The sequence below is a fragment of the Sprattus sprattus genome (assembly GCF_963457725.1).
Source record: "Sprattus sprattus genome assembly, chromosome: 9".
NCBI lineage: Eukaryota > Metazoa > Chordata > Actinopteri > Clupeiformes > Clupeidae > Sprattus > Sprattus sprattus.
The window spans coordinates 19,091,464-19,106,770 of record NC_137928.1 but is presented as its reverse complement, the minus strand read 5'-3'; the positions used below and the strand labels follow the sequence as shown (position 1 = coordinate 19,106,770).

The window sequence follows — 15,307 nt, the reverse complement described above, 5'->3', positions numbered from 1 at the left end:
TCCCGCCAACACAAACACGTGGCGCAGACGTAGACGGGGCTGAGGCCAACCAAAGCATCGCACGGCAATAATGCAACCCCCATCCGGCTGGAGAGACGCACCAAGGACGTCTTCGACGTGTCGGATGTTGTTTTTGGCGAACACGGCACAGGATAACCTGAGGAAATCTTTTTTATTTTTTTTATTTACTTGTGACGGAAGATGCCACCAGTCAAACTGTCATTATGAATATGCACAGCACTCGAGAAAAACAAAAAATCGGCAAAGTCCGTTTGAACTTTTCATTACCTTTTTCCCCAGCTTTTACTTTCCTTTTTTCGTACTTACTTTCATGTGAGTTTGACGTTGAGTAATGGATGAGTTATGTTCACACAAAAAACACGATCACCCAAACGAGTGTGGCGGACGGACATGATCAAGCAGCGGGACACTGGGCCCAGGGGCCCCCGGTGGCCCTCCGCTGTTACACCCTTGAGTGAGGTACTTAAGCCGAGTTGCCTCAGTAAAAATCCAGCTGTGTAAATGGATGAAGGCCAATGTAAAATAAATGAGAGCTGTGCATGTCCCTTAGGAAAAGAGGCCTTCTGGCTTATATTTAGATGAGACCATTGGTGCACTTCCGCTTCCTTACAAATCAATAGCCAGGCATCAGGAGCGTGGGTGTGGGCAGTAGCCAGGTTTAGTGTTTATTTAGTGCATCATTATTTCCCATCTGCAATTTAAAAAAATAATAATAATAAAATAGACAAAAAAATGATTCCTTTTTCGTTTCCTCTGTCTTGGCCTCTGAAGTGTCTTCCTGTTCCAAGAGTGCAGCAGGGAATAGCCACACTTCAAATGGAGAGCAAAAACACGCCCACGCACGCATGCACATACACAAACAAAAGCATACACACACACGCACGCATGCATGCATGCACGCACAGACACCCAGACAAACATGCGAACACACACTCACACACACGCACTCAAACAAAACACACACACACACACTTTCACACACAAACAAACACACACACAAGTACAAATACAAAGAGGAAGTTGGGGACAACAATACATAGGCCACAATAAAATAGGAATACCACGAAAAAAAAAAATACCTTCAGCCTTGGATTAATAAAAACATAAATTATTAAATGGGCGTCAGTGAGTAGGAGTATGAGTTTGTCGTATGAGTGTGGGCTTTTAATGGAAACAATGTGACGTCGGTTAGATACGGAGATGCAAACATGATAGAGGGCAGGAAGAAGCAGCAGCAGCCTCATCGTGAGCAGGCTGGTGGGTGGGTCGGTGGGTGGGGCACATAAATGGGTGGGTGAGTGAAGCTCATAAATGGCCTTAAGGCCAGCGACCCCACTTCCACAGAATAATCTTTCACACGTTTATCTCTTAACCCGTCGGCCTAATGCTGCACTTCCTGGGCCATTAAAACACAAGGTGATTTGTGCAAATGGGCCCTGGACAGACCAGCCGGCGTGACACTCGCCATACGCAGGGGCCCCCGGCACGTTCCAGAGCCGCTGCGGCTCTTAAGGCCATTTCCACACTTTGGGCGCTTTAGCCCACCATGAGACAATGGCCTCAAAGCAGATCATTTCACGTATTACACTAATCTGGGCACATCTGCGGGGTCAAAGGAGCCTCTTGCATTTGCACAGAGCCCTTTCACTCGTGCTGCTTGTGTATTAGCACAGAATGCCATCAGGAGGAGTTCAGCGAGGGCTAGCACTTCCATCGCACTTAGTTGTCTCTTTCCTGTGGGCGGTAAACACGTGTGTGCACAACACCCGTTTCATTGTGGGGACGCGTAGCTGCCAGGCAGACAGATTGTGCTTAACTGGGGGAGCGAGATGGACAATGGGGGGTGGGGGGGTGGAGAGCGGTGGAGACACTGAGAGACAATGACAAAGAGATGATGACACGGAGTAAGAATAATGATTCTGATACTATGAGAAAGAATGATGAAGAGTTGAAGTGAGTGTGTGCGAGAAAGAGAGAGTGTGCAATAGAGAGAGAGAGCGAAAGAGAGAGAGAGAGAGAGAGAGAGAGAGAGTGTGTGTGCGATAGAGAGAGAGAGAGGAGCTTCTGCTATGATGTTGGTGTTCTGTGCAGGTGTCTGTGGTTCGGACTGGTCCTTCCTGTGGACTCTCTTTGCGCATGTGGACTGGTCCCCCGTGTCAGCAAACAGGGGTCCTCAGGAAACTGGGTCACCTCCTGGGTCAAGTCCTGTGCCAGTCCATGCTCTCACACTGCAGAGGTGCCTGAGGGGCCCACTAGGGACAGACCCTCTCTACACCTCTCACTGAAGAGTCCCTGAATCTGTAGCACGCACTATGACTTCATATCCAACAATTTCCCACCTTTAGCCCAACCCAAATTAAAACTCAAAACTAAGTCACATACACAACCAAAAACATAACAGATACACAAACACACTGACTTAAAACGTATTCCTCTAACAAATGCTGTGTGTGTGTGTGTGTGTGTGTGTGTGCACACAATGTAAAGTCCTTGTCCACGGCTCATCCAAGAAGAGAGGCTTTGAGGAAGGCGGCCTGCTCCTCTGTGCCCTGGGAGATGAGCGTGAGATGAAGGCCCGTGGAGGTTAGGCAGCTGGTGCTCTCTGTAGCCGCGCTGCCGACAAAGATCTGCTCATACAGGTGTAAATCTATATGCCTGCTGCCTCCCTTCACACACACACACACACACACACACAGACACACAGACACAGACACACAGACACAGACACACACACACACACACACACACACACACACACACACACTGCAGGCTCGTCCCAGTGCAGACAGATGGTGCTCCATCACAGCCTACAGGAGAGCGCAGCACCAACCTTCCTGCTCCACTCTTATGAAAGCCTGGCTAACTCTGACTTAAAGTCAGAGCTCATGTGAACACAGCTTATTTGAATGAGGAACGGCCACCGCAGAAAAGAAAACCTGCTCAGAACTCAGGACGTGTGTCATTCACTGGAGAGACAAGCCTGCGTGCCAGCGTCTGTTTCCAACGTCTGCGGTCATGTTATCAAATAACCCTGCCATTGTCTGTATGATTAGGACATTTCCCATTCAAACAGGGCAGGTAAATGACATTTAAATGGACATAAAGCATTAAAATAATTATGATGAGTCTGCATGTAAATTGCAAAAACACTGCAATCACAGAGACAGCCAAACAACAAAGAATATCATTCCGCTGTACAGCAGCGGTCACACAGCTGCACGCGAGATGCAAAAATGACATTCTGAGCAGGGCCTTCCTCCACACACACAGGGAACACATAGGGAACTATTGATCAAAAATCAAAAGGTTATAAAGACAATTATGAATACATATATGGGGATATACAGCTTTTGGTTGGGACTGAGATTTTGCATTGACTTCTGGATCTTTCCACAGAACCGAGAACCAAATGCACTTAGGTTCCTCGCATTAGTTCCCTCTGCTTGTATTTTGGTGAACCAAGAACTAAAAACAAACAAAACAACCCTCCTGGTGCACCTGATCCTTCAATGTCATTCTAATGCATCAGATGGGCGTGAGAGGCGGCAACCTACCCTGTGCGTTTGGTGATGGTACCGAGGGTCATGGGCTGCTTGATCTGGGCCAGCGGCAGCACCGTGGTGAGGATGGGTAGGGTGGACAGCCGCGGGTTGCCCATGTTGTTGTTGGTGAAGTTGTTGTAAGAGTCCTGACTGGTGAGTTTAGCTGAGGACACAAAGACAGTTGGGGGGAAAGGTCAAACAGGATTACAAAACATACACACACACACACACACACACACACACACACACACACACACACACACACACACACACACACACACACACAAACATTAATTTGCACAAAATTACAAGCTGGAGCTGAATGCCATATTTGGGTGATTTTAAAACACATATTGATTAGATGTAGAGGGTTCCTAAGCTGATTGCCGAGCAGGCGAAGGAGGAGAGGGGCTGAGAAGGGGGAATCTCGCCTGTGGTCGGCACTCCTCCACACCTGAGGCGGGCGGATGAGGAGGTGGGGGCGGGGGGGTCTGGCGGCTGATTGGGGCTAATGACCTCAAGATGCAGCGTGACCATGCTCACCCCCAACCCCCACGCCCGCCCCCTAACCCCTGCATTCATCATCAGCTTCAATCAGCAGCCACTCCTAATAGCCCCTCCGTTCCGTGTCCTCAAACTATCATAGGGACATTTGCACAAAGCTGGATTTTTCTTTGAAGGGGGTGGGGGTCAAAAGCAAATGCCAGTCTGCAATCTTGAAAGGTTGCCTGATGTAGGCTAATGGCTTTTGAAAATGCTGTAAATGATGTGAAAACAAAAACACAAACAGGAGTAAATGTGTGTATGTGTGTGTGTGTTTGGGGGGGGCAAGAGTGTGTGTGAGTGTGTGGGGTTGAGGGGGTCGGGGTCATGTTTAGAGATGGCGTAAACACAGACATGAGCATGAACATGTGGGACTGATCAGACGTCGCTCCACATCAGTGACGGGGTCAGACGACTCGGGACAAACTTTCTCTCCCGCTCTCCTGTGGCTCACAGGATCAAACAGAGAGCATGACACAGAAGACACACACACTGATAAACATACACGTGTGTATAAACATCCCACCCCCCCCCCCCCCCACACACACACACACACACACACACACACACACACACACACACACACACACACTCACACTCACACTCACACTCACACTCACACTCACACTCACACTCACACTCACACTCACATGGACATACCCCTGGATCATCATATAATAGAGGGGTGATTTAGTTGACGCTGGCAGACATACTGGCTACAACACACCCATTGAAAACAAAGGAGGATCATAGGCCGTTTCCTTTCCTTCACTGCTACGTTACCATGGCAACGATGTCACAAGTAGCTAAAGAATTATATCACATTCCGGCTCAATTATCTTTTTAAATGACAGAAACATCATTTTCAAATGAATATCCGCACGCAGACAAAAAAGCAAACTCATCCCCGTGGCCAGAACCAATGTTGTGTTATTGTCCGCCATTCAAGTCCAAGTTTTTGTCCTCGAGCAAATGTCTTGAAAATACTCCACAGGCCCAGCCACTGTTTTCCAATGTCTTCTTTTGTTGCGTTAAAAGGTGAAGGCCAGTGAGCTAAAAGAGGAGAAGGGGGTCGGGGTCGGAGGGGAGGTGGGTAAAGAGCCCCCGAGACGGAGAAACAAAAGCGTCGCACAAAGCGCTGCGAGCATTGCGATTATGTGGGGAATCAAAAGAAGCCGGGCTGCCCAAGCCCACGCTGCTCTGGAGAGGGTTTAGATCATTAACCCGTTTCTGTGCGTATGTGAATTGCCCTGCTTTGTGCCAGGAGAGCGGCGAAGGGAGAGGCTATTTAGGCTGCATGGCGCTGCCATAAAAGCCGGGGCATTTGCCGGAGACATTACACAAACCCCGGAGCCCAGTCCGCGCCAGGTCTGCCTCTCGAGGGCCCTTCACATTTCAAAACCACTACACCCCCAACGCAGGCACCTTTTGTGTGGAAGAGCAGCAGAAAAGAAAAGGAATTTGAACAGGAAGCAGCCTGAAAACCCATAATGGCGCTTCAGATGGGCCTCGGCTACAAGAGGAGGAAGAAAAATCTTAATGAATTTAGCATCTTTCTAAAAAGGACTCACTCACTCTCCTTCTCTCTCTCTACCTCACTCAGTCAATCTCTCTCTCTTTCTCTCTCTTGCTGTCTGCCTTAACCCCAACCCCTCCACAACGCACATGACCTGCAGGTTAACGCATACCAGAAATGTCTTGTCTACTCTGGTCATTCAATGCCCTGCCGTGTCCCGGCTAATCTGGGCTGATGAAGGCCATGAGCACGTCCGTTCGGTGGGTGAGAAGTCAGGGCGTGCCAACGGTCTGTCTCCCCCTGAGGACCCCAGTGGGACAGGGATGTCTGGGAGACCAGCGCGGCTCAACGCTCCTCTCGTCTTGTCCCCTCTCTTCTCTTCTCTTCTCCTCTATTAACCTCTCCTCAGCGCGTCTGGGTCATGGAGCCGTCATTTGATTAATGGCTTGCGCCGGTGTGTGTGTGTGTGTGTGTGTGATACCAAGTGCACAGATGACACATGACAGGGCCGTGGAAAGAAGATCCGTCAATGCAAATGCGTGCGGCCGGGGCGGGCAGCGCGAAAGGCGGGCAGCTCCAGGAGACCGGCGGGGTCACCATGTCACCTGACCCATACTCGGCCTGTGCTCGCTCCGAACCCATTTGCATTTTCTTGTGCCAGGCTAGGTATGCTCCTGGGCTCCCTGTCACTGATATCTTGTTATTTTCTCTCTATCTGTCTCTGCTCCCCTTCCCCAAGCTGTTCTATTTGCATTCAATAAAGTAATGGGTTCTATTGAACAATCAACCCCCACCACCACCACCACTCCACCACCCCCCCGTTCTTAAACACACACACACACACACACACACACACACACACTCCCCATTAAAAAATATGTGCTTTGCTTGGGCTCCGAGAGGAGTCTAAATGACTGCTTTATTAAGAGATATAAATCTCAAACGTATGCGGCGGCCAGCTGAGAGGAGGCCAGCAGAGACAAGAGAGTGTGATAAGAGAGAGAGAGAAGAAGAGGAAGAGGAAGAGGAGGAGGAGGAGGAGCAGTGGAGGGTTGGGGATGAAGGGGGGGTGGAGGGGTAAGAGGAGATGAGAGGCTCAACAGGTTCACGTGCTAAATGCTGTAAAGTGGCTGGGGAGGGAGCCAGGCCTTGAGAAGGCCGCGGTGGCTGCTGCAACATCTGTCTGTGGGGAAGCCGGCAGCCTTTCAAGAGAGGGACGGGGAGCGCTCGACTTGGGAATAGCTTGATATATACGGTTTCATCCATTCATGCCTTTCTTGCCCGTCCAAGTTTCCCAGACATGTTCGAGTGCAAGGGGAGAGAGGAACACAGGAGGTAAGGATTAAGGTAGAAAGGGAGGCAGGCAGAGGGAGAGGGAGAATGAGAGACAGGGAGAATGAGAGCGAGAGGGAGGGAGAGAGAGAGTGAGGGAGGGAGGGAGGGAGGGACGGAGAGCGAAAGAGAGGAAGAGAAGCAGAGGTAAGGAGAGGAACAATGGTTGTACCAAAGCACTGAAGAAAACGCGCTGTCATGTCAAGTTGGCCCTTTGCGAATTCCCAGAACTATCATTATTAAAATACTCACTTCCAGAAGGAGGGAGTTTGGAGGGGGTGGAGGTGGGGGGCAGAAGTGCCGGACAAAAGCAATCCCAGTGGACAAAGTGAAAACAAATTAACAGGCCCATTATAAAACACAGATGCTGCAAAGAAAATAAACTTCACAAGATTTACTGTTTTCCAAGGAAATCAGACATCAGTGGAAAAGACATCAGCAGCAGCAGCGACTCCCAGGTAATACCAGCACGGGGCCAAGGCTGTGGTGCTCTCCATGGGATCTGCCTGCCTGCCTGCTTGCTTGCTATGCTAAGGCTCTATGATGGGGTCAGCTCAGCCTATGTGAAAATGGCAGCATGCCAGCCAGCCTTCTCCCCGACAGGAAAGGGAATGCTTTTAAAGAGACAGAGTTTTTTTTTTTTGTTGTTGTGGAGTTCAGGGTTGTCACGCACAATTTTACCTAGGACCCCTTTCAAAATGTAACTGACAGTTTGCTGTGTGCTGGATGCCAAGCACATCTTGGTCACGACGTGTTCTCGTCGAGAGCGATTGCGACGAAAAGGCTTTTTACGATTTTATTTCGGATGCTGGGGCTTTGGACTGCTTTTTCGGGGAAAAAAAAAGTTCTGAAATCTGAGCAGATAGTTTACAGGCCGTCGGTATTTACTACAAATCAGATGTGTGGCTGGGGTGACAGTGGGAATCTACCTTCGTCTGAGGATCAGATGACACGGATACAAAAACCATATGTGTGCTTGGCTGAACTGGGGAGGGCGGCATCGCGAGAGTCTGGGGCGAAAGGGAGGGATGTACACACACACACACACACACACACACACACACACACACACACACACACACCTCTGCTGGGGATGAGAGACAAAAGGAAGGGGAAAAGTAGAGCGAGAGACAAAGACATCAAGAAAGAGAGAGATAGGAAAGCAGAAAAATAGAGAGGGAGTATAGAGACGGAGACAAGGCAACAGACAGTAATGAGAAAGCAAATGGAAGAGTGAGAGAAGGGAAATGAAGTGAGCGAGTAAGAGAGGGATGGAAGGAGGGAGGGAAGGAAGGCAAGGCTGCTCTGTCTGAGTGGGATGAACAGGAATGCATCCAGAGACATAATCAATGCAGCTATAGCATGTGGCTCTGATCAAGAGCCAGTAATTTGATAATGTCAATTTACTTAGAGGGGTAAGTGGGGGCCACGCTCACCTCTCAGTCATGAATGTACACGCCGCTAGGCAAGGCCATTACAGACGTCTCCACAACACCACCAACCCCAGCAAACGCTCAGGGCTACGACAACACACACACACAGACAGACACCCATTTGCACAGGCACACACGTATACACACGTACACACGTACACACGTACACACACACGCACACACACACAAACACATGCACATAGACACACAAGCTCCATTGCGTCTTGGCGGCCGTGTGCTGAACCAACATTCAAGACCAACATTCATTGTATCTCCTGCTCAATTAGGCTGCCGCCGCTACTAACCCAATCACATTGTCACACTAAGGGTTAACACTCCCAGGAAGAGGGAGCATGGCACTTAGCTGAGGAGAGGTGGCGAGGGGAAAACAAATAACCCATAACATGGTCATGATCATGACAGGACTAGGAGAATAAACGTTTACGGAGTACCAATTGAAAGCAGCAGAATACCCCAAAAATATAACCAAATACATGAATTAGGATTTCAAGTCATTAGGGGTTTCCAGGTCTAGCTACTGATTAAGGGAAATTAAATATTGAATGTCATCTATATGTTGTTAGTACTAAAGATATGAATTGTTTAAATCTATATAAAGCCCATTCAGAGGGAATTATATGTTCCCCTTTCATTCTTGGATTTAAAAAAACTCTTGGTTCCAATTGAATACATCTGGGGGAAAATCAGCAGACATTTACAGTAACTTCTACAGTCAGAATATACTAAATTAATATAGTCTTTTGCTTAAGCCAGCGATAGATAAAAAAAACTGACAGCTCAAATATCCTTTAATTAATGGCACCGTTGAATAACCACTTGTCCTCAAATTCTCTCCTACACATCAAACATGTCTGTGGACAACCACTCTATTCTAGTTCCAAACACTCGGCAAAGGCGTAATTCAAGCCCGTTTGGACGGAGTATCCTGACCCTCATTTGTGTAATTAAAATATCTGGTATCCAACTTAAACATTACCCTCGGCGCAGTCATTTTCCTCAGGTTTATGATTAACATCCAATAACAATGGTGGTGAACTGAAATAACTGGTAGCAACCTCAGGGGCCGGGGAATCTCCTCAAATCTAAATGAAAGACATTTTTAACACACGCTGTGGATCTGATCTAAAACAGACAACTCTGTTTTCGCTTCTCCCCTCGCATTAATATAACATTTCCAAACATATCTTAACCGGTATAATAAGCACACAGGATCTGACTGCACTTATCCACTACATCTTTACACTGTAGTGGCAGGAGCTGCTAGTCCCCACACACCATTGACTGAAAACCATAACAAAGCCTTAACTGAGCAGCATTAGTCCTTAATCTAAACTCATGAAAAGGTATCTGCTTGCAATGTATTATCTTATATTATATATTTTATATTACAGCTGCTACGTGTTTTATAGGGATTGGATGACAGTGAAAATAGTTTAGAACTAGTAGAATATCATAGAAAACTGTAATTAAAATGACCTATTATTATTGTAAAAGACAGATTTAAATACTCAGATGGCAAAATTGTCAGCAGAAAAAAAGAATGGCTGAAGGGGGAGAATAAAAAGTCGCAGTAGCTGCAGCGAGAGTGGAGGGTTTCCAGGGCTGTGGGGACTTTCTGTGCTGGTGAGAATGCTTGGCTAGGGAACAGCACACTGACTCAGGTCATGAGAAGTGTCAAAAACGCGTTTCCTCGTGGTGGGAAAAGACGACATATTTCAGCCAGACTCGGGCGCTTCCTGATAAAGAGACAGTGGACCACTTTGAGCAGGAGAGGAAGGAATGACATGGGAAGAGAGAGGGAAGACGGTAGAAGACAACACAAAACCCAATACTCTCCACACTGACAAAAATAGATTTCCCTTATGCTAGATTTCAAACTCTAAAAAAGAGAATATTCAAAGAAGATATTAACTCCCAAGGGTTTAGAATAATATATAATCGAAGCTTAATCATATGGCATAACTAGCCTTCTGTTCAAACTATGTATCTGTATTCATTTATGACCACTTTTCCCACAACATAAGCAATATTAATTCTGAGAATTAACTATCTGCCGGGCAGTGGTCGAGATTATTTCCATAAAGCTAAAACAAAAGATAAAAATCGCAACCACTAACACTCAAAATCCACAGACCATCCGGTATTTTTAAATGTCTCCAAAAATTACAAGATAAAAACAAAGAACCCTCAAATATTGTGGGCGAAGACATTTCTCATTTAAAAAAAAGTGTACCATCTTGTAAGACATTCCTACGCGCCATTAATAACAACCTCCATTGCCTTGTAATTGTAAATATGTGATTTGAGAATCTGCTGCATGGGGAGGAAGTGGAGCAGGCTTCCATTTCCACTGTGGTATTACCTAATCCAATAAACAAAAAGAGAGGCAGCTATGGTAACTTGGGGAAACTTGTTCAAACACACTGGAACAAATTTTCATCTTATTTTCATTGGAATAACATGACTTTATTAGCCTGCACTAGACAGGCCATCACATGCTGTTAGGGGCTGAGCTCAGTGTGTCTGACACTTAAGTGCACCGAAGAGCAGCCCTCTGGTGACTAAAACAATTCAGGAATATTTATGTAAACACGACAACAAAATATATAATTGATTACTTGAATGAAAACAAATTTTAAAAAAAAAGTGTCATCACGCATCAGCGAGATCATCTATGTAACAATTCGATATCTAAAACGTGTCGGAAAAAAAACCCATCTTAATTCACTCCTTGAAATATTCAACGCTACAAAGCTTGCAGAACAAGTGTTTGTGTTATTTCCCCCTTGTCGTAAGACAGCCGTAACGCTGCCTCTTTAAAGCTGTAGCCACAAGGGGAAGGCCATGTTTCTCAGCCTCTAGAGGAGGCCATTCATAAAACTTGCTCCAAATTACATAGCAGCTCCAGCCTTTTTTCCCCTGGATTAGATTCATATCAAGACAGGGTGGGGAGAGTATAAAAAAAAACTTAGCGACATGGTTCCAGCCTCACCAGTCCTCTTCCTCTTTCTCCTCAGCGGTGAAGGGAGGGGAAGCTGGGTGCTCGAGCAGCAGCAGAGGCAACGGCCAGGGCAGCCTGAAGTCTGAGCCAAAAGGGGGTGAAAAAGCTGAGAGCACAGCGCCATGCAGAGGCCATTTTGGGTACTGTATATTTTTTTTGCTCTCAGAGTAAAAGAGAAACAGAGAGAGACAGAGATAGAGCAAAAGACAGAACCTGGGTTGTACATTTTCCAGACTGTGTGTGTGTGTGTGTGTGTGTGTGTATGTGTGTGTGTGTGTCTGTGTGATGAGGGCTGGTGACCGGCGCTGTGCTCTGGCACACTGTAACGATGCGTCCGAGGCCTCTCGGAGCCACCGCTGTACTGCTGAGTGCACTGACGTTGTTTACGCAGGAGAGCAGTTGAGCTTTATCTTTCAGAACAGCAGGGACGGAGCGACGCTGCATCGAAAAGTTGCTGAGACGGATCTGAAGTGTAAGCTCGGCAAAAAAAAAAAGAAGTGGAGGGAGAGAGAGAGAGAAAAAAAAAAGGCAGAGGAGGCAGTTTGAGATTACAAGAAGAGGGAAAGAGGGAGTGTATGCTTGCTGGCCCTGCCTGTGCTGATCAAAATCAGCTCATCTCGGCTCAGACTGCTGTCCTGTACACACAAACAAACCCACACACACACACACACACACACACACACACACACACACACACACACACACACACACACACACACACACACACACACACACACACACACACACACACACACACACACACACACACAAATGCCTGCAGTATGCAAGACAGCTCTGTCGCAGCTCATCCCCTGTGAAATGCATAGATTATAACATTCATCAGAGGAGACTTTCCTTATCCATTCAAAAACATACATCAACCTTCCACAGCAACACATGCAAACACACGCACATCACATTCCTTTAGCACCATGGCAGTTGCGACACTCTAAAATAAGATGCCCTGAGTCGGCAAACCCATAATTAGACAAAAGGGGGGTTCCAATTTCTCACATCTCATATGTAAATATAAAACACAAAAATAGCCACCGCAGTCCACAAAGCATGAGTCACTCAGGCAAGCATCTATGTGTGTATGTGTGTGTGTGTGTGTGTGTGTAAGAGGAGTGTGTTTTTGCGTGTGCGTGTGTGTGTGTGTGTGTGTGTGTTAAGGTTGTGTGAATGAGAAGTGCATGCTAGTATAAGTGTGTGTATGTATGTGTTTGGGATCTTGATGAGCTTGGTGTTGGGCCTCCTATAGTGTGAGAGGGTGTAGGGATGAGAGGGGAGCTTTGTCTCACATGGTGTGCAGTGTGCACTGAGCTCAGCCCCAGTGACTCATGCCTGTTTTGTTGGTGTTGCTGCAGAACGATGAATGACAAAGTTGAGGGGGGAAAAAAACCTCAATGAAAGAAACAGAGAAAGAAAAGAAAAAGGGCGTTCTGGCCCGATAAAGAAGGAGCATGAAACCCAAACAAGCTGTGTGTTGACTTCTAACGGCGCACAGGAAGTATCCCTTTATCAACAGTGAATTAACAGTTTCCACCGTTGCACAGATATTTTTTTTTCCTTTTCATTTCGTACTATTTTTTACTCTTCCTCTCCCCTTTTTTCCACTCTTCAGCCATGAACAGATGCCAAAGGCCAGATGGTTCTATTGAGACCACCAAGATTTCTACACTGGACCAAAAAGAAAAAAAAAAAGACATATTGTAACACACGCACACACACACACGTACAGTGAACTCTGACTAATGCGATCATCTCTACCGTTTGACATTTCACTGCCTGACCCTTAGAACACACCACATGCTAGGACACAGCACAGGGGGGTGGTTGTGGTGTTTTTGTTTGGGGTTTCAAAAAAACAAACAAAACAAAACAAAAAAAGAAGCATTTTTGCCCCCCCTCGCTCATATTATCAACGACCTCATAGAGTTTTTTTGGAGATGGAGTGGCAGAACTGCCGACACCACAGTCCAGACATTCCTCATCCACAGAATAGTATCCGACAGCACCACCGACAGCGCTGAAACTGGGCCTGGCCGCAGACATTTATGGGCTGATCTGCATCCACTGGTCAGGGTTGTGACCGAACCGCTGCAAAACACAGCTACCAAAACAACACGTCCACCACTTCCTTCAAGATACTTTTCATTCAAAGAAAGAAGACAAAGACTGACATCAATGCTGCGCAACACTTAACTTTGAAAATGACCTAGATGATGTTTTAGGACATCTGACGTGCAACACGTATACCAGAAACGCAGTGATTACTTGTAAATGCACCCTCGTTTCTTGAAAGCAAAAAAAAAAATCAATGCTTTTTAACGTTTTGTTTCCTGGCTCAAAATGGAAAGGGGGAAAGTCTGCATTTACAACAGCCGAGAGACAAACACCCCAATTGTAGCTTCTATTTTTACGGAGGCGCGAGCTTTGAAGGATGTGTACTTTTTCCAAGTTCCTTCCCCCAAATCAACGCTGCTGTCACAGGCGACAGTCAGAGGGCTGATGTTGTGGCTATTGTGCCGAGGTCCTTCAGATCCCGTTTGGATTTGTGTCGTCCTGTTCACGCCCACGAAGCCAACTTTTCACAGGAAGGCAAACATAAATCACAACACTAGAGAGAAGCGTCCCCCCCCCCCCCCCCCCATGTTGTTTTTTTTCCCTTCTTCGTTCTTGTTTGTGCGTCTCCTGCATAGATCGACATCTTCTGGCGACATCTAGCAGGCTCATTTTTACACCAAACAATCAAAAATGTCTCCTCACATGGCCGTCAGGAAAGAGAAAAGCTGTTGGAATAGGCAGCTTTTCTTCTTGTCGCCCACGTCATCGGACAAAAGACAAATTGGTCCAGTCTCTCCCTCATGTAATCTATTACAATGTGTAGCATTTCACTAAAAGCCCATTAGGAGGTGTCTAAGACTAATCATTATGACAACATGGAAAGAAGAAAAGGTAAGACATCGTCACTTACATGGAGAATATTTGAACAAGGAGTGTTGAATGAATGTAAATAAGATTAATGTTGAGTGTGTATAAAGGAGAGAATGCATGTGCATGTGCAATTGTGTGTGTGTGTGTGTGTGTGTGTAGACTACATTAGCCACAACAATGTTACATGCCAGTGAGGAATCTGCCATGTGATTGTGTGTGTGTGTGTGTGTGTGTGTGTGTGTGTGTGTTTGTGCGCCTGTGTGTGAAAGAGGACTGCTGAGAGTGCGGTGGCCCCAGTGCGTGCAGCCATCTGAGGGCCAGGACACGGGCGTGCGTGTGTGTGTGTGTGTGTGTGTGTGTGTGTGTGTGTGTGCGTGTGTGTGTGCGTGAGTGTGTGTGAGACAGGACCGAGCCGGAGGGCCGTTTCCTGTACTCTGCCCTGTAAAAGGGATAAATGTGTCTAGCAGGATGTGAGCGGCTGGCCTGTGGGCCATCCAGCCATGAGTGAGGGCCCTCAGGAGCAGCGCACAGGAGCCCTCACGGGACACACACACCAAACAGAGTGCCGAAAGAGCCAGAGCAGGAGGCATCCACCAACTTTCACACACAGACATGCACACACACACACACACCCACACAGATAAAAAACGCACAGAACACAACCTCTAGATAGGCACGCTCTCTTTCTCTTTTTCTCTCTCTACTTCTCTCTCACACACACAAATATACACAGACAGAAAGACAGACAGACAGACAGACAGACAGACAGACAGACAGACAGAAAGACAGACAGACAGACACAGACAGACAGACAGACAGACAGACAGACATGAGGCTCTCATGTGAATGCAAAAGCCAGATCTTCCCAGCACTGTGTGTTTTCTTGGCACAGGCCAACTGTCCGCTGTGACCACTGAAGCAGAGAGAGGCAGACAGAGTTATGAAGGACATCCCAGCTCTT

The 15,307-nt window shown here is 47.0% G+C and overlaps 1 protein-coding gene across 2 annotated transcripts in view; it reads right to left on the bottom strand.

Moving 5' to 3' along the window:
• bcas3 (BCAS3 microtubule associated cell migration factor) overlaps positions 1-15,307 on the bottom strand; it is a 247,424-nt gene that overhangs the window by 173,650 nt on the left and 58,467 nt on the right. For both annotated transcript variants that reach the window (XM_080844199.1, XM_080844198.1), the window contains exon 16: positions 3,576-3,726. In XM_080844199.1, coding sequence (XP_080700325.1) covers positions 3,576-3,726 — 151 coding nt within the window. The remainder of the gene's footprint in view (positions 1-3,575; positions 3,727-15,307) is intronic.